The sequence below is a fragment of the Erythranthe guttata genome, chromosome 14, assembly GCF_056151865.1.
Source record: "Erythranthe guttata isolate IM_541 chromosome 14, IM_541, whole genome shotgun sequence".
Classification (NCBI taxonomy): domain Eukaryota; kingdom Viridiplantae; phylum Streptophyta; class Magnoliopsida; order Lamiales; family Phrymaceae; genus Erythranthe; species Erythranthe guttata.
Genome location: NC_142546.1, coordinates 23,272,025 through 23,294,275, shown reverse-complemented (window position 1 = coordinate 23,294,275; position 22,251 = coordinate 23,272,025). Strand labels below are relative to the sequence as shown.

Below are 22,251 nucleotides of genomic sequence, written 5' to 3'. Positions count from 1 at the left end.
TTGTGGACTCATACAATTTGTGTTGACTTTCAAACCTGATTATGCCCTTTAATTATTTTTCTCCCTCCATATTCAGTTCAATTATTTATCTAATTAACAGATTAAGCTTTTAATAAGCTTTTCAAATGAAGTTGTAAGTTAAAACTATCTTGTATGTATGCATTTCGACGAGGCAATCACTATCTCAACTCATCTCCCTTTGTGACAAAAGAAGAAGAAAAAAAGAGGGAATGGGTTAACCCGAGTCACCTCGAACGAGTTATGGTTAGACTAGCTAGTCAATGAATAATTTAAAGTATGTATATATAATATTTTAGTCCTAATTATTTCCACCACCAATATTATAATTATATAAATTCGACCTTCAAAATTGAACAGATCAATAGTATGGATATGGCGGCAGTACTCTCTCACTAATACCCCACGTGTTCAATTAATTAATTCATTAATATATACTCAATTAGTTAAAATTTTCTCAAACTGACACCCTATGAAATTTCCTGTTTCTGCATGCATGAGCATGACCATCATCTATAAATACATGATTAGAAACTCTCATTTCATCACAAATCAAATAAGCATTAATTCTTCTTATATTATAATCTCGAGATTATATTGATTTAAAAAAAAAACAAGACAGCTAGCAGATTAATATGGCAGCAAATAGAAGTAATGTTTTAACCTTGTTCTTCGTCATTTATGCAATAATCTTCTTGAGTTGTTTATTCACGGTGACCGAGGGCCGTGTTCTAAAGGAAGAATATGTCAATACAACTAATAATTTGATCGATAATGGCATTGAGAAGATATTGGAGGAGCTGTATATTCAGGCGGTGAAAACCGGAGGGCCGAGCCATGGAGGAGATGGAAATAGTTTAACCCTTGGAGGGATCAAGAGATCAGGCCCGAGCCCGGGCCAAGGAAATTAATTCATTCATTCATCACTTTATTTTTTAGTTTCTTTTTTTAATTAATTGTGTAAAGGTTTTCATTTGATTGAGGTTTAATTGTTTTTTTGTAATGTAAGAAATTCTTTCATTCAATGTAATGTGATCCGTTCGGATTGAATTTTATACAAAATATGTTTGAAATATTTTGGAGGGTTTGAACTGTAGAGCTTGTATTTGTTTGATGACGGCTGATACCAACAATATAGATAATGATCCGGCTACGAGCGGGTTCGGTCGCCCATTCTTGGCTCGGTCGAATGTGATAACATCTTCTCCGTTTGCCTTGAACCCTCGAGTCTATTTCGTCTAGGGCATGTTCATCGTTTAACCTGCAAAAGGACCGGGAGAGGTGCTCCCGGCGTTAGCACTCCGAAGCTCAAGTCAGAACACCTCTCAGATTCATAATATGTTCAATAAAATTAAAGAAATAAAATTAAAGGAGGGATAGTATTGAATCTGTTATTTATGGCTTCTATTGCCGATTGTTGTGTGTCCCTGAAGAAAATGATATAAGCCTCTATTTATTGTAAAGATATTTGGTGGACTTCAACAAGTTTATTCACTTTACTTAATAAGGTGACTTCAAGTCCAAGCCTTAGTGTTAAGTAAAGAGGTGGCACTTGCCACCTCCCACTCGTCAATTATTGCTCGTTGCTCCCCTTGCTCGCCGGCCGCCTTGCTCGCCTGCTCGCCTTGCTCGTCTGCTCGTCGCCTATTGTCTTCTTCTCACTCACTTGCTCGTCACATATACCACATGGCTTTATTTCCTCGTTTTGCATGAGCCCAATTCAATTGGACATGGGCCAGTTCAATTGGGACAATCCCTTATGGTCATACTAAATCTGGCCGGATCATAATGATATAAACTTAACCATTCTCTATGATTGTCAAGGATATATAGGATTAAGCCGGGAAACATAACACTGTTAATTTATTAATGTTTGAAATTTCTTGTTTTCGTATTTGAACATTGTAGAGTGCTTTTTTTTTTTTTTTTTTTTTAATGTATGTACAATATTTAAATTAATTTAATTTGAAGAAAAAAAATTAATATAATATTCGTCAATTTTTAAATTAATGTGAGGCCCAAAACTCACATTCTGTAAATTAATTTTTAGTTTTATTCTGCTCACAAGTTTCTGCTTCATTTGAATAACAATGGTTAATTATTTAATTGTAATGGTACTTATTTAATTTGTACGTATCGTTTGCAAATTGTAATGAATAATTTAAATCGTGATTAGGTTTGTAATTAAGTTGAGATGTTAAGGGAGAAAGAAAGACTGTGCATAATCACTTAGTTATCTTAACAATTTGATATTTTCCTTTTGGAAAGACAAAGTGAACATGCCTTGCACATGGTTTCACATGTTGCTTTCGGTTGTATTGTAATCATAAATTTCCCAGTCTTCTAGTTTTAGTTTCACATAATTAGTAAAAATATACTCCTTACTAATATTTTTCTTACGAATTTAATTGAAAATTATTATAAATATCGATAATGAATGAATAATAGAAATAAAAAGTAATTATGAACACAGGAGCGGCGCAAACTCCACTAGAAAGCTGGATTGCCAACTCTACGCAGCTGTCACAATTACAAACCACCAAAACACTCGTTCTCAATTGCTGTCCTTTTTTTTCCCAGTCGGTGATATAATTATTATTAGTTTATTGCTATTAATTTACCAAATTAAATTCAGTACATATATGATATCACTTCAATTGTTATTGAAGATGTTAGTTGATTTCATAAAATTGTGGTCAACTTAGACCATTAGAATATTGATTCAATCAACAATTTAGAATAATAATTTTTTATTTATATTTAATTTTGCAATTATCATCTTCAGCACTGTACCGTCAAATGAAACAGAAAAATAATTGCTCACATTTTTATTAATACAAAATAATTTCGCCAAGAGAAAATAAATATTTGCCGAAACAGCAAAATTCAATTCTACAGTGACACAAGTCTCTCTCCAAATCTAATTTTTTTACTCCGAAACTCACGCACCGAAACACACACACAGAACTCGAGAATGCACGCAAAGACGGACTCCGACGCGACCAGCTTGGCGCCGTCGTCACCTGACCACAACCGCCGCCCCGTGTACTACGTGCAGAGCCCCTCACGTGACTCGCACGATGGGGATCAGAAGACGACGACGTCGTTCCACTCGACTCCAGTCGCCGGCAGCCCCATGGGCTCTCCTCCGCACTCCCACTCCTCCGTCGGCCGCCACTCCCGTGAGTCCTCCACCAGCCGCTTCTCCGGCTCCCTGAAGCCCGGATCTAAGAAGGTTTCCCCAAACGACGCCGGATCTGGCGGGAAGAAGAACCGCCGGAAGAATTGGAAGGAGTGCGACGCCATTGAAGAGGAAGGAATCCTCGACGACGAGGAATCGCAGAAAGGATTGCCCCGCCGCTGCTATTTTCTGGCATTCGTCGTCGGATTTTTTGTGCTGTTTTCGTTATTTGCTTTGATTCTGTGGGGCGCCAGTAAACCTCAGAAACCTGTAATCGCCGTGAAGGTGAGAGAGTACTGTCAATTTGCCCTAATTAGCTTTCTCCTCTTTCTAATTTTCAATTTTATTATAAATCGGTTTTTTTTGTTCTTATGGATTAATTGCAGAGCATTACATTTGAGAGATTAGTGGTTCAAGCCGGTTCAGATGAGAGCGGAGTTTCCACCGACATGATCTCCGTCAACTCAACGGTGAAGCTCACTTTCCGTAACACAGCCACTTTTTTTGGTGTTCATGTTCACACCACTCCTCTTTCTCTCTCCTACACACAGCTCACCATTGGATCTGGAGATGTAAGTTCTGAAATCAATCCTAAACAAACTTGTTAGGAAATTTGGCAACTAATTAAAGATTTTTTTATTTTGGGGGATTTTACAGATGAAGAAGTTCTATCAATCGAGAAAGAGCCAGAGGAACGTGGTTGTGTCGGTGATCGGAGACAAGATTCCGATGTACGGAAGTGGTGTTAGTTTGACGACTCCGGCGGGGTTGATCACCACCTCTCCGGTGCCGCTACAGCTGAACTTCACAGTCCGATCAAGGGGTTATGTTCTGGGGAAACTGGTGAAACCAAAATTCGACAAGAAAATCGGTTGCGCCGTTGTGTTAGATCTTAAGAAGTTGAATGTTCCCATATCACTCAAGAACTCATGCACTTATGAATGATCAAGATTAATGGAGTTTGGATCATATGGATTACAAACAGGGTGTTTTGGTCAGTTGACATGAATTATCAACCGTTGTATATTTATTTATTTATTTATTAATTGTGACAGTATATTGTATTATTGTGAACTTTTATTTTTTGTAATAATTAAATTACGTGAGTTTTTTTTTTTTTTTTTTTTTTTTTTGCTTGCACCAAATACGAAATCCCTCGTCCCCAGGGCCCCATCAGTGTACAAAATAGTATTTGTATCTTGTGTGCTAATGTGCTTGTTTTTGGAAATCATTTTTCCTAATAAAATCCTGAGGATATAATTCAGATTTCAGTATATTATTCTTCAAATAAAGAACAAAAATAATTTGTTTTTGTGTATTATTAGTATATAATTTTCATATAGAGAAATGGTAGATACAACTTTAATTCGCTTCCATCTGATTTTTCGGTCAATGAAATTCTACACTCGGTGAAATCGCTCGAAGGATTCTGCAAATTTGACCTATACAAATAACTACTCGAATATATTTCACTCGGTGCAATGACGGCTCACTAGGCTCGTATGCATATAGTGGTGCAAGATCTTTTTTTTTTTTTGAAAATAAACATTCTCTTATTAGGCAGAGTTTGCCAAAATCAAAGGAATAAACGATCCTTCATTACATTCGTGTCCATACGTTATAGCAATGTTGTGTGCTAGCGTATTGCCGTTTCGTTTAATAAAATGAAAAGAACAATGAGAGAAACAACTCGAGAACTGTAAACAGTCTTCAACGAGCACCCCATATGGTGATAAAGTTGATTCTCCTTTTCGAATAGCTTCAATGACCTGGATATTATCTCCTTCAATCATAATCGATCTCCAACCCTTCGTAGTTGCATAATCCAGTGCATTAAGTATTGCCCGAGCTTCACCATCAGTAACTTGTGGCCTGCCAAGATACTTTCGAGTTTTCCAGTAAATGCATTTTCCATTCCAATCCCGAACCACTAGCGAGGTTGAGAAATAATCCTTGTCCTTGGGGAAAGCGGCATCGACATTAATCTTCAAGATTCCCGTCGGTGGTGGAAGCCAAGATCACTCAAATGTATTTTATCGGGTGGAGTATCTATAAAACCGTTTTTTTTCCAATCCCACAATCACACAAAAACCATTTCAAAATCTTATGTCTAAATCTCATAACCTTCAAACATTAATCAATTTCCTCTACTCCAATTTTTTTTTTGCCAATAAGAACTTAAGAGAAATAGGATCAAGCAACACAATTATTTATTTATTTATTTTTAAATAATAAACAAATTCATTTTTATCATAGATCTAGAAAATTTCGAGGCGGCCGCCACAGAAGCAAGCAGCGATACAGAAAAACAGCAATTGAACAATAAGAATTACAAAAATAAGCAAGAAAATATATTTGAACGCCACCAAGCATATATTAGTAAATATATAATTTCTTAAAATCCGGTGGAGATAAGAAAATTGAGTAAAGAGATGTAACTTAAATCTTCATATATATCATCTTCTGCAGCGAGTAATTGCAGAGCAGCCTCTGGTGTAGGGGTGAACCGGTCCTCGTGCTCTGAAACAGTTATGGGTGTAGTATGATCTGCCGGATCGGGCCGGGCAGGGGATCCGATTCGCAGAGAGAGCTCCGTACGAAATGTAGTATCGTTTGGGCGAAGAAGGTGAGCTCCAGTACAGAGATCTACGGTGCAATGCGCCATCTCCTTCTACTTCTTCTTCATCTTCTTCTTCTTGTACGACGATTTCTGGTTCGAGATGGAACTGGCTTTGGAATCGCCATTCCAGGGTTTCGTTCATGCCATGGCCATCCACGTCAGCAGCAATTGCAGCGGGAATGGTGAAAGTGAATATTATAATGAGAAGGGAAAATATGTGAATGAAGGAAATTTTTGCTGCCATGGGAATTGGAAGTGTGTGTGTGTGTGTGAGTATGTGGAGATAAATGAATTGCGAGATGTGTGTGTGCTATTGTGTGTGTGAGAGAGAGAGAGAAAGAGGAGAGAGAGAGAGAGAAAGAGGACAAGGTGTGGGGAAGTGAAGTTAGGAAGTCACATGGAGGAAGAAGATAACGCGCCGACGAGTATATGCTTCTACTTTTTGCCTTCCTTGATTTACGCTTTTTACTCCTTTTTTTTTTTTTTTCTTCTTTTGGGTAAATTACACCCACACCCCTGAGGTATGCTTAAATAATTTTAAGATTCCTGTGGTGTCGATAATTATACTCACCCCCTGAAACGTAGTTAGAAACTCTAACGGGATAATGCATTGGATACATTATTCCGATAGGGTTCTAATGGACTATTACTTTTAGCTAGTGGTGGAGATAACATAGAGTTATGAGGAGTTATGGGGTGACATGGCTCCCTCAATATTTCTTAAATAATTCATAATTCTTTGTTGTCTCCACCATTTCTTGAAACCAATAGTCCGTTAGAACTCTACGGTAATAATGTATCCAATGCATTATCTCAATAGAGTTTATAACTACGTTTCAAGGGGGTGAGTGTAATTATCGATACTACATGGACCTTAAAATTATTTAAGCATACCTTAGGGGTGTTGGTGTAATTTACCCTTTTCTTTTTTTCTTTTTTTATTTATAATAACACGCTTTTACTTTCGTTATTGTGTATGTTTAAAGAAAAATAACACTATTCTCTATTCATGTAGGGTTTGCAAAAGCTTATTTAAAAACATAAGTTAGTGATGGTGAGTTAAGTTGATATTAAGAGCTTAATTCTAAAAGTTGGGGGTGTTTGTAAAAAATGTTGAAAATGAACTAAAATAGAAACACATGTACATTGGTGCTTTTAAAATTATAGCTTAAAGCAACTTATTTTAAGAGAAGCAAAAACAAAAGTCGATTTAGCAAATACCTAAAAATAAATTATACAAGAAAAAAAGCTCATAATCTATTTTTAAAAGTTTTTGCAAACACCACCTTACTACTCCTATTCATTTTAATTTTGGAAATTATTACACTCACTCCCACTCCGTTTTACTTTAATTCTCATTTTTTGTAGATTTTATTTATCTATCATTTTAAAATTTTAATTACACATTAATTTTATTAATCAATGGAGAAATATTTATTAGAAAGATAAGAAAATCGCACGTTTGGGCTGTTATTTATTCTTTGATAAGCTTGGGCTATTAGATTATATCAAAACCTCTTCACGTTTCATATTCTAAATGGGCCTTACAATTCTTTATAGTTTCGGGCCGAAATTTTATATAAAGTGTATTTTGTTTTCGGCCCGAAATTACAAAACCCTTCCTCGATGAATAATCAATCAGCAGTCAATGCAGCTTCTTCTTATCCACAAGGAGACAAAATCCAGAATTGTCCAACACTTGAAGGACCAATCAGCAAATACAAAAAAGTTATCTCTTTCACTCTCCTTTGAACCACGTCCCCCCACCCCCAGCCCCCCACCCCCACCCACAATCAAGGACCCATTTCTTGTTTCTCTCTCTAGACCCAGTAATGGCGTCTTTTCCTCAAGATCACTTCCAACAATTTCTTCAGCAGCAACCACCCTCACAGCCACAACAATCCAAACCCTTCAGGTAATTAATTCCCCTTGTAGCTTTTCGTTTTCTATTTTATTATCAAGATTCAATTTTTATTTTGAATTTTTGTTTCATCTATCAATTTTATACATTTTTTTTTCAGAGATGTGTATAACAGCAACATGGAGGGTCAGATTTCACAGCAAGTGGCCTACTTCAATACCCCTAATCTTCTCGATCATCACCCTCCTTACATCCCTCCTTGTATTTTTCTACACACTTTGACTAATATTTTTTTTTAATTTAATTATTTTTCATGGGGTTTATTCATTTTTCCTAATGCCCATCTCAAAATTTCAGTTCAAGTGGCCGGGTTGGCACCGGGCCCGTCTCACGAAGAAAACGGGCCGGATTTGCAGTGGAATTTCGGGCTAGGGTTGAAGAAAGAGAGGCCTACGGAGCAAGTTTTTCTGGAGAACAATTTTAACAACAATAATAAAAGCAATAATAACTCTCAGATATCTTCTGTGGATTTATTTCAGGCCCGATCAGTTTCTACTGGTTTGGGCCTTTCGTTGGAAAATCCCCGATTGACTTCTTCCGGCGACTCGGCTCTGATTGGGCTGTTCGGAGATGCTCTTGATCGGGAATTGCAAAGGCAGGACGCCGAAATCGATAGATATATTAAGCTTCAGGTGCGAAATTATGGGTTCTTGATTCGTTTATTTCATTTCGTGATGAAATTTAATTTTTAGGGTTTTCGAGTTTGATTGGCTAATTCATTATCGTGGTACAAATGTGCGATAGAGCAAATGTTGGTACTGATAATTAGTTCTTCTGGTTTGGGTAATCGGGTTGACCCTTTGTGTGTGATATTTAGACAACATGTTTGAATAGTGCAGCAAATCGACATCTTAGTATTTGAATAGTTTCTCGTCGTCTAACTATAGATTGAGTTCGGAACTACACTGCAGACGATGAAAAGCGATTTAGGTTTGAATTTATCCGTTGTACTATCTGAATTGGAATTGTTTGAACACGATTCTTTGATATTCGTCCCGAACACTCGTATACACTATCCTTTGGAAGTAGCAATAATATATGGCTGCTTTAAAAATTTAAGCTTTGTAGTTATTTGGCTTAGCTCGATAAATTAGTTTCTCACTCGGGTTTCGACTCGTGACGCACATTTTCTCACTTAGGTTTGTGTATCTAGATATGAGACAGTTTTTTGCTCGAACAATTTTCTTAATAAGATGATTTTATTTTTCTTCAATGTTGTTTGAGCATTCTTAAACTTGGCTTTCCTGCGGTTCTGATTGCTGCTGTAATATTTCAACGAGTTTAAGGATGTCTTTTGGTCTCGATTGAGAATGTTCCTAGGATAGATAATATTGATTAGATTATGTAGGATTACGCCTATTCTTTATAGTGTATGTAATATGAGATTGTTTAATTTTTTAGATATATGATTACTAAATGAAATATCGTATAATAATTTCTAATCAACAGTTCGGGAATCGCGATTATCTAGGATAGTTCATAAAACATCTAAAATTTCCTCAAGTGTCTAGGTTATTTTTGTTCAATTTGAGGGTTTTCGAAAAAAAATTATATTTCTTGGTTTCAACCCTTAAACATGATTAATAGTCCTTCATTTACATGAGTTGAAATAATAAATCATGTCCAATCCACAATCCCAAACATTTGCTAATTGCCATCAGGGTTTTCTTTTGTTTAATTCAGAATATTCTTATCTGACCGAACGAAAGGTGTGATTTAAAAGTGTGCTGTTTTGTCATTTAACTATCTAATCTTGTTTTAACCCTCGATTAGGGCAATCGTCTACGACAAGCCATACTCGAAAAATTCCAAGCAACACAGCTCCAGACAATCTCGTACGTAGAAGAAAAAGTCCAACAGAAACTGCGCGAGAAAGAGGCCGAGGTGGAAGACATCAACAAGAAGAACTCCGAGCTAGAGCTGCGAATGGAACAGCTGGCGCTCGAGGCGAACGCGTGGCAGCAAAGGGCAAAATACAACGAGAGCATGATCAACACGCTCAAGATAAACCTACAGCAGGTTTACGCGCAGAGCAGGGATAGCAAAGAAGGGCACGGCGACAGCGAGGTGGACGATACCGCGTCCTGCTGTGACGGACGACCCTCCGCGAATGACGTGGCGGCTATGCTGACGTGTAGGGTTTGTAGGGTGAAGGAGGTGAGCATGCTTTTGTTGCCTTGTAAGCATCTCTGCCTGTGTAAAGATTGCGAGAGTAAGTTGAGTCTTTGTCCCTTGTGTCAGTCGTCTAAGTATATTGGCATGGAGGTTTATATGTGAATCTAACGTAACTTCGGTTTTTTTTTTTTTTTTTAATCCACGTACGTGCATTTGGTTATCATATATGATGAACCGCTTCGTCTGTATGTATGTATGTAATATGGTTTCTAAACAACAATGTGTACAAGTTTGCTTCACTACTAACTTGTTAGTTCTTGGATGTCATTCATTACGTGTTCGATTTTGACCGAGTTTGACTTGTCGCAATCCTCCTGAACTTATCTAGCATCTTTTGACAAGGATAGAAACTGATCAAATAGAATGAATTAGGAGCTCCATTAATTCTTAATGCAAGTAGGACCAAATTAATTTATAATATAATTTAAATTAAATTCCAGGTCAGCCTGTTGGAAATAATTAGTTTGGACAAGCTTGTGGAGCAAGCTTATACATGGGATGGGAACTAATTTATTAAGCTAAGGACACATGTTTTTTTCTTTCTTTCTTTCTATTTTTTGAGAAAAAAAATGTTTCTTTTTTTAAAGTTTTAATTTTGATTTAAAAACCTTCTTTTTTAACTAGGCCATAGAAAAGTGATGACAAAGAAGAAAGTGAATATGCTTGGCCATCATTATTATTATTTATTATTAGTATTATTTATTAATATCATTAAAATTATTATTATTATTACATAGATACATATATGCAATTTGTAGTAGCATTATTGAAAATTATTCCCTTCTCCACTGCCGAATTTATTTCTTGTCATGTCAAATTGCTTTATCCACCCAAAAACATTAGCATATGCATGTGTTTGTGAAAAATATCATCAAATCTTTGTTTCTTTCATGTTAGAAAGTATTGATAATCATTCTGATTTTGGGGTAATGGAAGTAGAATTATTATTATCATATCCGTTGTATTTCACCCCATGCAGCATACATGGTATAAACCTGAAATGACCAGCTATAGACGTCTGCGTGACTAGTGAAAAAAATATGATGCATTTTGTACATTTGTAACAAAAAAAGATACAATTTTTGAATTTTGTCGATTCCGGTCCAAAAAATTTCGAGTTTAGACGAATTCTATTATTTCAGTTTCTAAACACTGAAATTCAAATTTTCCTAATTATTTTGGAACGATTTTTCACTTTCTTCGAAAAATTTGGAATTTTATACGAATATGTTAACCGATCTGTGTTCGATTGCTACCGTAGTTTTGTGTGATGTAGGAAGTTCGAATCGCTTTATGCAATGTGTTGTAAAACCACGTCATAAGGTCAATTAATTCTTTTTCTTAGAGGGGGGGAAAGAAAAAAGAACATCTCTTATTCCCTATAAAGCTGTTTTTTCTTCTTTTCTTCCTTTCTTTTTTTCTTTTTTGATTAAGGCATTGTGGTTGTCAGGTGGGGTATATATCTGGCCTTGTAAACTTCCACTTTGTATGTCTTTATCACCATTTGTACCGATGTGGGATTTTGTTCTTCAATCCAAATTATATCCATTCCCTCTCTCTCTCTCTCTCTCTCTCTCTCTCTCTCTCTCTCTCTCTCTCTCTCTCTCTCTGCCATTTTTAAAGTTACTTCACTTCACCAATCTTTTGTAGGTCCATAAAACTTCTTCCAACCTACCTTTCTCAATTATCATTATTATTATTTTTCTTACACTAAGGAAAAAAAGAGATGTGCTTGCTTGTATATTTTTGGCTCAATTAACCATACTTTTGATATAACCAACTCATCACATATTTTAATATTTTTCACTCCATCAGATATAAATACAGTTTTCATTCCTCAAGTTTGCATTAATTCCACATTCGGTCCTTTGTGTTTAAAACATTCAACAGTTTTTGTCCTTTCGTCAATTTCTCTTGTTGATAATAAGGGAATCAAGCACGTGTCCGTCACTGCCTTAACTAGCAGACTAACGTTAAATTGACGTAAGTCACAAAATAATTTGAGCTGTGATACAATTAATTTGTCTTATTTACTTATATTTATGGGAGAGTAGTGAAAATAATTTGTGTGGATGAAATAATTAACATTGAAGAAGCTCCACCATCGATCTCCAGCTAACATCCACCAGAGAAATTGTATAAATTGACATTGCACCTACTCGCAACTTTGTTACACCTACACTACTTGGAATGTCAGTTATACAAACCTAGACTAGTAGTTCCTAACTTTTTATTATTTCATTAAATTTTAATTGATCGATAAAAGAATTATACCAAAACACACCACTCTCTAACACCAGTTGTACATAACCGCATATGTGCATGCATTAGTGGATCGAAAGCATGTGCGACGAGTTCGATCTGAAAAATAGTTGCTACCAAGAATCGAGCTCGGGCCGTGTTTAAGTATATGTAACTAAATTAATTAAAGGAGAAACATTGTAATTTAATTAAATTTTTTTTAAACGAATATTTATTTAAATTTAATTTAATGGTCCTATATATATTATTATTCATTAAATACACTTGAAAGAACGTGATAATGCGCGGGCGTTTAATTGAAGTAACGTTCTAGAATTTCATGTAATTAATTAATTGTGCACGCATATTCTTCACTCTCAACTAACTTATCTAGACCTTCTGATTTAACTCCCACTCACGAGCTTGTTGGTGTTTGTTTTATTATCTCACTCATGCTATAATCTATTTATACAATACGATGTCGTATCATCACTTTCTTTCTTTTTTTTTCTTAAATTGAATTACATTGTATATATCATATATGTCAATTAAAATCTTTAATGGAAAAACGTCAGTTCCTCTGTTCTCATTGGGTGATTTGAAGGATTAAAGCCATGATTTTAGCAAGCCAGTTACACTTGGAGTAGAAAGGCGAGGGTAATTTAGTCATTAAAGATTAGAAATATTAAGAAAAAGTTTATTTCAATTATAAAACTAATCACCAACTGAGCGCGCAGAATGACACAATGGTTCAAGATCATATATTTCAATTGGTGTAACATCTATGCATTTAATAGTTTTAAATACATCTAGTTATATCTTAAATTGAACCCATTTTTTTATTTATCCAAGCAAAAGTCCAATTGTAGTGCAAATGATGTAGTGATAATTAATTAATAATGTCTTTAATCGGAATTTTTTTAAATCGGAAATTAATACATCAATATTTATACCCCCAATCAACGGCTGCTAAATTTATACATCATATATATGATGAGATGTTCATTACCCTAATCCCTTTATTAAAAGAAACAAAAACATCAAGAAAAATAAATAAATTACAACTCCCAATTAAATTTGAATTATTGGTAGTGAAGATGAGAAGGCTAATAATATGTTCTACTACTTTGCAAGTTAAAATTGAACACGAGAGGTGGGTCTTCAATATTGCATGAAATGATGGTGAATATTATCATGGAGGGACCCATAATTAAATTTTTAAATTCTTTTTTATTTTATTTTTCAGGTCTTAATTAATTTTTGGGTAATGGAATCCCTTGAATTGGGGGGAGATAATTGAATAGAAATTAAAATTGAAATGGAAATTGGAGCAGCAGCTTTGAGAATGAACGTGGGCTCCAATTCTAATTAATTACAACCTTTATTTATTCCCCTTTTTTTCAATTTTAAATATTTATATTTATTTCACCCCCTTTTCTCCTTCTTGTAACGTTTAATTATCAGGCACAGTATATGAAAAGAAGAGAAACAGAAGGAGAGAAAAGAAAGGTGATGTGCATGTGAACCAACAGCCTTTATGTTTCCTCCTTATTATTATTATTATTATTATTATTATTATTATTATTATTATGTTGTAATATTAATATATCAAATTAATTTATTTATAAAGATTAATATAAAATTAAAGTTAACTATATTACTGCTCAAAACCCACCATTTCTAACATATCTTGTCCTTTTTCTTAATTAGGCACAACATTTTAATTTGGAGGCTAATCGATTTTTCCCACTTTTTTTTTTGTTTAATCATTTTCAGGTCATAGGTTATTTATATTGTTGCGGTTTGATTTGATTCTCATTATTACATTATGTATATATGTCAATTCATAGGAAAAATAAAATTCTACCAGCCCATATGCATGCATGCAAAGATTTTAGAGAGAGAGAGAGAGAGAGAGAGAGAGAGAGAGAGAGAGAGAGAGAGAGAGAGAGAGAGAGAGAGAGAGAGAGAGAGAGAGAGAGAGAGAGAGAGAGAGAGATGACACTACTTTTAATGCATCCGTAAAGAATGTAAAAATCGGCTTTTATATAATTGATTAGAAAGAATGAGCCATGCAAGAAGTGTAAATAATGGCTTTAAAGTTTAAACTTTGGCAAGGAAAACTCCTTTTGGAGCTATACTAATATAAATAATTAAAAGATAATATAATTAATATAAGTTATATTAATTTCCTGCTTTTAATTAGTCAAATATGTTTTCTTTGTTAAAGGAACTTTTGCGCATGTATAGAGACTCTCACTTATCTTCTAATTATTCCTCCATTTACTTACTTAATTAGCTTTGTTGGTTCTCTGTCTAATCACACTATCCCCAATACTACTACTACTACTACTTTATTTCTCTTTACATCATTTTTCTTTATTGGATTTTGTTATTAATTCCTAAAGTACTTACTTAATTTCTGGTAATTCGTATCCTAAAGGGTTGACAAATATACACCAGGCCTGTTGATTATACTATATAAATTGAAGAAAAGGAACATAAAAAAGGAACTTGCCTATATGTTTTAATAATTAAAAAGAAAAGAAAAAGAACGAATGACAAAACTCAATTCAAAACTAAAAAATCATGAGGGAAAAATAAATAAATAAATAATCCTTCAGGCATATAAATGCAACTGGCCGGGCGTCTGAATTAATACTATACTATACTATACTATACATACAGCCAGATATCTCTATAAATAATTAAGACAAAATAAGCAAACCCTTTGTCCTCTCCATTTATATCACTAGGACTATTCCTCGTGCTATATTTATTTAATTATATATATTTTGAAAATTATTAATTACTTATTATACCCTCCCCAACCCGGCCCCCTCGTGAGGCATTAATCCAAATCTAGACCTAATCCGTGCAACTTGCAGACACCCACCCTACTGGAGACCATCTTTGACCAGCCATATATATATATATATATTTTGCATTATTTTAAGATATTGAATGACTACTAATAAAGTTTAGATAAAGAAATAAAAAGATTCTTTATTATGACACAAACACATAAAAACACACACACACACACACACTGTGTGTGTTGTATTGAGATTGAGTTGGGGATGCCAAATCTTGATTTGAGGTTAATTAATTAATTAATTGAAATAAAATTAGGGTAATTAGGGTAATAGTGGTAATTAATAAAAAGGTATATATAGCGTTGGGGTTATCGCCGAGAAGGATGGTGGTGTATTGAATTTGAGAATGGGACAGAGTAGAGAACCTTGTAGCTTTGTCTCTTTCTTACAACACTTTTGATTCTTCTTCCTCTCTCGTTTTCTTGCTAATAGTCGTTTAGCTAGTTACACACTGTAGAAAACCGTGCCCTTTGTTTATATTATTATTATTATTATTCATACACACACTAACATGTGTGCATGCGTGTGTGTGACCAACGAGAAAATTTTCTCTCTCTCTCTCTTTTTTTTTTTTTTTTTTTTAATTCTGAATATACATACATTTCTAGTGAAAAACTTATACTTGGTAAATTAAAATTCGTGTAAGTTGGAATAAAAGTAGGGGAGGTCTAGAGAGAGAGAGAGAGAGAGGGGTTTAAGAGAAAGTAATTATATAAGTAATGAATATTCTGTCAGTGTTTTTAAGCTGTCGCTCCTAGGAATTGTAATTATACCATTATATAAGTATGATTACTATATATATATATATATATATATATATACACTCCATGAAACAACACAGTATCGGCGGTGGTCATGTGAGAGGTGCGTGCACTGCTTCATTTCCACTACCTTCTTATTATATATCAATTATTAATTATTAATTAATATTATAGATTGATTAGAATCTTCGTCTTCTCGATCTCTAACGTGTTCAAACTTTACAATGGACAGTTTAATTAACAAATAATAATGGTCATACTCATACTGTGTGTTGTGTGTGTGTGAAAATAATCATTTATACACATAATCACGAATATATTTTGAGACAGTTTTTATAAGTTTTTCGTCCCTAATAACGTAACTTATCCTTAATTTGGAAACACTAGTTAATAAATTCATAAAATTGAATTAATTAATACTACTTAAGTCGATTTATAGAAATTTCCAAGGGACAGAAAGTGAGTCCAAGAGACAAGATTTGCAGTAAAATATAATATAACATATATAAATGACCAAGATAAAATTAATTAGAGCATATATATATTTGAATAATAATAGATACATACATACACCTCTAGATTGATGCTAAGATGCATGTGAGATATATATATATAATTATATATATTGGCATGAATGTTAGAATCGGATAAGCAAAAATCCAAAACAAGTATCACGAGAAGTGCATAACCATCCAAATTAAATAATATAATAAATTTAAGTATCAAAAAATTGGATGGTCCTGTTTCCGTGTCAGCCGCTGAAACTGTGCTAAGACAGTGGAGAAACTGTGTGTTGTGTGTGTTAATTTTACTTTGGAAAAAAGAAAAAAAAAAAATTAGACAAAACAACAAAATTAAGGTGATCAATCGAACAATTGAACAAGTTTTCTTTTCTTATATATTATTCTCGATATTTTAAAATATATATGTTTGAAATTAATATATATATTATCGGGACTTGATATATATTGATGCTTATGACACTATGCTACATGATGTTTCTCCCAAGTTTCAAAATCTACATACTTCCTTTTTATTTCCAATTATATATATATATATATATATATATATATATATATATATATATATATATATATATATATATATATATATATATATATATATATATATATATATATATAGAGGAAATACAAATTGAAAAAAGTTAATTGGGATAGTCCCACTAAGTGGGCAAACATAGGATTAGAAGATGAATAATTAATATATTGAAAAAGAATGAAATAATAATAACAATGATAATAGTGGTGAAGTTGTAACAGATATAACTTTTTCACTATATGATGAGTATCAAATTAAAGGCAGGCCATGATCAAAATAATCAGTTCAGTATCTTTCTCATATTATTACTCATCATTTTCCTATTTTTTTACTCAACTCTCCCTATTTCTAGCTCCTTTCTTTTATCCCACTATCACATATATATAATTTTATTTTAATAAACATAAATAAATAAATTTACCTCTCTTATTTTCATGCAAAATAATAATAAAATAATTTGATTTTAACAGATAAAAGGCATGGCTTTCTTTGGTTTAGAAAGGAAAAGGGAAAGTCAAGAAAAAGAGGGGCTGTAAATATAATTTATAAATTTTCATTATCATAAATAAAATTTAATATTATTATTATTATTGAAGCTAGGGAAAGAAAAAGCTGTATGAATTTAGGAAGATATTGATGGAAGCGTTTGAGGACAATAATTCAAACATCTGAGCCACGTCAGCAAAAACGAATATATACATTTTGCATGGTCAAAGAAATATACATACATATATAGGAAGTCACCCAATGGTATAACAGGTCGTCATGTTATTAACTGTATCTAACTGTGTGTATATTTTTGGGCAGCAAAACACAAGACAGAAGGAAAGATATACAACAGTGACGAGCACATATCACAGAGCATATATGTACATATATATATATGTATGTATGTCTGTATGCATGATGTCTTATATTGAAGTTTGGAATATTATATTACTGAAAGAGAAAGGTAAATAAGAAGAGAAGAAGAAGGAAATTAAATCAAGAAGATAAAAAAAAAATGTCGTCATCTACACAGGCTTTAAATCCCATCACGTAATTCGAAATGTGGCCTTTCCTTATACAATATGTGCTAAAGGAATTGCAGAAAAAAATATATATATGATGATGGGGATTCGAAAATAAATAAAAATTATAATGTGTGTACTGTGTGTGTGTGTGTGTGATGAAGAGCCATAAAACAACAAGGAGATACCTACAAAAAAGAAAGACACTCGTTTGACGTGAACTAGTGATTCCACCACCTTCTTCTTCTTCTTTTTCCATCTTCCAATATTTGTTTTTATTATATTTATTATTCAATTTTTGAATTTTAATGTAATAAATTCACAAACTTGGAAAGGAGGGAATCTAATGTGTCTAATTACTGAATTGCCCCTTGGATCGATCAGTATTTATTTACTAATTAATGGTTAGAAGTTAGAACTAATTAATAGATAGTATTATTCAAATTTTAAAAGGACACTATTGTCCAGCAATGAAGCAGATAGTACCCAGCAAAAATAACAGTACTATATATCATACTGTTCAAAAACTATTTTATAAATAATAATAAATAAATACATAAAAAAGGAAGGAAAAAAAAGAAAAGTTTATTTTTTTAATTTTCTTTTTGTCCCCATAAAAGGACAAGAAAAAGGAAAAGGGAAAGAATTAAGGGTACCACCGTCAATTTACTTCCTCCACTAATTAACCCCTCTCTTCTGCGTGAGTGTGTGCGCGCCGGGATCAATTTCTTACTACACAAAATAAATAAATAAATAAAATACAAAATGTACTAAGTAATAAATAATAAATAAAATAAAAGAAAATAGAAAAAGAAAGAGAGAGAAAGTCTGTCACGGGTTTGTCTTGAAAGGCCCTTATAATATTTCACAATTCTAGACAGACAGACACATATTCCTCTCTCACTACATACCCGAGGTCTTATTCGTAAATATAAAAATATTTCTACATCGATCTCTATACAAATATTATTTTATTATTATTAATTAATAAATAAATATATACTTGTTCACTCCCCTCACTCATCAAACCAAACCCCCCTCAAAAACCCAAAAGCTCATTTTGCAAGAAATTTGTCAATCAATCGATGGCGTTAACGTTAGATAACTGCGACGGAATAATGTTGTCGTTAGATTCACAGAAATCCGTTCCGGCGCCGTTTCTGACAAAAACTTACCAGCTCGTCGACGATCCGGCGACCGACCACATAGTTTCTTGGGGAGAAGACGACGCCACTTTTGTCGTGTGGCGGCCGCCGGAGTTTGCCCGTGACCTCCTCCCTAACTACTTCAAGCACAACAACTTCTCTAGCTTCGTCCGTCAACTCAATACCTATGTATGTACATATATCTTCTGAATTTACAGATTAATGAATTTTTATTTCCATGCAGTAGTGATTATTAATTATATTAACAATTTTTTATATTTTAATGGTGAACTAGGGTTTCAGAAAGATTGTACCGGACAGATGGGAGTTTGCGAACGAGTTCTTCAAGAAAGGGGAGAAGCACCTTCTTTGCGAGATCCACCGGAGGAAAACCTCCCAGCCGCAAGTTGCCCATCAGAACCACCACCTCCACCACCACTTCGCCGGCGGCGGACAAAGTTACAACAGCAGCTTCCCTAATTACCCAAGCCGAGCCAGCATCTCCCCACCGGATTCATCGGACGAATACCACAACCACCACCAAGTGTTGCAGCCGATCAACAACAACAATAACTGGTGCGACTCGCCGCCGCCGCTCTCCTCCCCGACAGGCGGCGGCGTCTCCATCGTGACAAACCCCAACTGCGGCGGCGGCGGCGGATACAGCAGCGCCGTTTCGCTGACTGCACTGTCGGAAGACAACGAGAGGCTGAGAAGAAACAACAACATGCTGGTGTCGGAACTAGCCCACATGAGGAAACTGTACAACGATATTATCTACTTTGTCCAGAACCACGTCAAACCCGTTGCTCCGAGCAATTCCTACCACTCCTCTTTATTCCTCTGCAACTCATCTTCTTCTTCTCCGACCACCACCGCCGCCGCCATTAACGGCGGCTCCTCAATTCTGCAGAAGCCCCTGAATCAGCTGATCGGGAGTACGTACCACCACCACCACCAACAGACGGCGGCGGCGATCACAAACCCTAATAAAGTTAATAACAATAACAACGGATTGTTTGGATCATTGAACATCAATTCTTCTCCCACAAGCAAGATTGTTGAAGATAGAACAAAGCTGTTCGGTGTTCCGTTAATCTCATCGAAGAAAAGACTGCACCCGGAATTTAAATCGTCGATGGATACAACAAACAAGACGAGATTGGTTCTTGAGAAAGATGATTTAGGGTTCAATCTCATGCCTCCTTCTCCATGTTAGTTAGTTCTTCTTAATTCCACATTTCTAGGATAATATATTAACGACTTAATTATTAATTAAGCTTTTTTTTTTAATTAATCAATATTATGTTTAATTTAGTCTTTATTTTGTGGCTCGGTTTTTTTGTAAATACATTAATTAGCTTCGATTAATTTTGTTTAGATCATCATCAGTATTCAAATGATCATGAAACTTAATTCCCTCTTCTCCTTTTTTTTTCTTCTAATTATTTAAATTAAAAAACTATTTTTGGCTGTTTCTGGTTAGGTGTCTGATATATTCAGTCAGATTAATAAATGCACACACAGAGAGATTTCAGAGAGAGAGAGAGAGAGAGAGAGAGAGAGTGAGCTGTTGTTTTATTTACAGATGAAGTGATCTGAGGAAAGATGAACTCAGAAAGGTAGCCAGTCGTCTGGTTTATTAATGGCATTGTTTTTTGTTTTCCTGGGACTTATCTCTGATTATTGCATTAATGTCACGTACGTACAATGTATGACCATGTCTGGTTTTCTTCATCTACATTATTACTATATATATATGTCGTACAATAATCTAGATTATTCATCAACTTAATTAATTTCTTTTTGGAATTATTTTATATGTATATTATGTTTTGATAGATACTACTAGTAATAATTACTCCATGAGAAGCTTTTCCCAAAAGAGAACAACTTAGGATTTCACGAATCCGTGTAAAATATATTTCAATGTGTAATTATTGCTGTAATTATCACTATATATATATATATATATATATATATATATATATATATATATATATGGTTGTGCTCATTATTATATCCAATACTACTACTTCGAAAAAAAAAAAGAGAGATCTAGTTAAACTGTTAAAGTTAGGAATAATAATAATAGTAATACTACTACTTAATAATAATAATAATAATAATAATAATAATAATAATAATAATAATAATAATAATAATGTAATAGATAATAGAAAATCTTGGTCGTGCAAAAAGGCCTAAAACCTAGTTGTACCATTTCTATTCTTAATAAATCGACAATATTTTTTGTCTTGTTTAGTGGAGTACTTGGCACGTGACCAACAAGGTGCACCTATTGTATGTAGATAACTAAATAACAAATAATTAGGAAAACTTAATTAGGGGTGTGTGTGTAAAAAGTAAAGAGTACAGGGATGATAAGGTAAATAAAGAATATGCTTTAAGAAGGAAGATCATATATCGATCAGGAGTGTTGCAATGCATTGTGTCGTGTTGCTTAACAGCCCAGTTTTTTGAAAGTTGGGAAAGCGAAAAGTGTTTATTTTTGTATTGACACTTCTTTCTTCGTTTTACTCTTTTTTTCACTTCACTTTATTGACATTTTATTTTTGCTGTATTTTTACACTTTATTGACAATTTATACATTTTTATATTATATTATATATATGCGAATATGCAACTTTATATACATACATGTAGACTCCTCTTTTTCAAAGACTTGCTTTGATGGAAGGTTCAATTTTTTTATTTTATTTTATTAATTCTTTATATATTTTCCTTTGGGCTTCCTAGAAATTACTAGAAAATAAAATAGATAATCTATCCTTAATTGAGTCCATGTAATCGAATATCCGCTAAAGGCCATTAGTATGGGCCATATTTCATTTATTTGGCCCATATAATAATACTACACTATTGACAAGCCCAATTTATTATATTTCATTAACTGTATTTTTTGGTGTATGGGCCACCTAACTCTTTCCTTTTATACTTTTTTCTTTGTAGTTGGATCCTTTATTACTTTTTTGTGCCTCCGTAATTTTAATGAAGCATTAACTGTATTTTTTTTCTTTTCAAATTTGTCATATATCACTCTTAATTAGTTAGTTGGGAAACAATTGCCGATAGTGATTTTCTATATGTTTTTTTTTGCTACAACTATACATATTTATTAATTTTCTTAACATGCGCACATCATATACTAAAATGACTTATAATATCGAATACTAGGAGTACATAACAATTTTCAAATGACACTGCTCATTTTACTCAACGG

At 33.7% G+C, this 22,251-nt stretch overlaps 3 protein-coding genes across 3 annotated transcripts; all 3 read left to right on the top strand.

The window, feature by feature from the left end:
• Positions 1-2,689: 2,689 nt before the first annotated feature.
• On the top strand, positions 2,690-4,470 carry LOC105959225 (uncharacterized). The gene is made up of 3 exons (XM_088813147.1): positions 2,690-3,484; positions 3,586-3,771; positions 3,857-4,470. The coding sequence occupies exons 1-3, from the start codon at positions 2,993-2,995 to the stop codon at positions 4,142-4,144; spliced, it is 966 nt and encodes a 321-aa protein (XP_088669273.1). The 5' UTR covers positions 2,690-2,992; the 3' UTR covers positions 4,145-4,470.
• A 3,012-nt stretch (positions 4,471-7,482) lies between these two features.
• Positions 7,483-10,182, top strand: SBP1 (S-ribonuclease binding protein 1). The gene is made up of 4 exons (XM_012983278.2): positions 7,483-7,734; positions 7,841-7,941; positions 8,038-8,372; positions 9,514-10,182. Exons 1-4 carry the CDS (start codon positions 7,652-7,654, stop codon positions 10,015-10,017), a joined length of 1,023 nt encoding a protein of 340 aa, XP_012838732.2. The 5' UTR covers positions 7,483-7,651; the 3' UTR covers positions 10,018-10,182.
• An 8,648-nt stretch (positions 10,183-18,830) lies between these two features.
• Positions 18,831-20,486, top strand: LOC105959221 (heat stress transcription factor B-4). The gene is made up of 2 exons (XM_012983276.2): positions 18,831-19,196; positions 19,303-20,486. The coding sequence occupies exons 1-2, from the start codon at positions 18,948-18,950 to the stop codon at positions 20,224-20,226; spliced, it is 1,173 nt and encodes a 390-aa protein (XP_012838730.2). The 5' UTR covers positions 18,831-18,947; the 3' UTR covers positions 20,227-20,486.
• The last annotated feature ends 1,765 nt before the right edge of the window (positions 20,487-22,251 follow it).

Bases quoted from the DNA above. Each gene is read 5' to 3' on its own strand.
- LOC105959225 (XM_088813147.1), top strand. From the start codon at position 2,993: ATGCACGCAAAGACGGACTCCGACGCGACCAGCTTGGCGCCGTCGTCA. The intron at 3,485-3,585 runs GTGAGAGAGTAC...GATTAATTGCAG, and splicing joins AACCTGTAATCGCCGTGAAG to AGCATTACATTTGAGAGATT. The intron at 3,772-3,856 runs GTAAGTTCTGAA...GGGATTTTACAG, and splicing joins TCACCATTGGATCTGGAGAT to ATGAAGAAGTTCTATCAATC.
- SBP1 (XM_012983278.2), top strand. From the start codon at position 7,652: ATGGCGTCTTTTCCTCAAGATCACTTCCAACAATTTCTTCAGCAGCAA. The intron at 7,942-8,037 runs GTATTTTTCTAC...TCAAAATTTCAG, and splicing joins CCCTCCTTACATCCCTCCTT to TTCAAGTGGCCGGGTTGGCA. The intron at 8,373-9,513 runs GTGCGAAATTAT...ACCCTCGATTAG, and splicing joins ATAGATATATTAAGCTTCAG to GGCAATCGTCTACGACAAGC.
- LOC105959221 (XM_012983276.2), top strand. From the start codon at position 18,948: ATGGCGTTAACGTTAGATAACTGCGACGGAATAATGTTGTCGTTAGAT. The intron at 19,197-19,302 runs GTATGTACATAT...ATGGTGAACTAG, and splicing joins TCCGTCAACTCAATACCTAT to GGTTTCAGAAAGATTGTACC.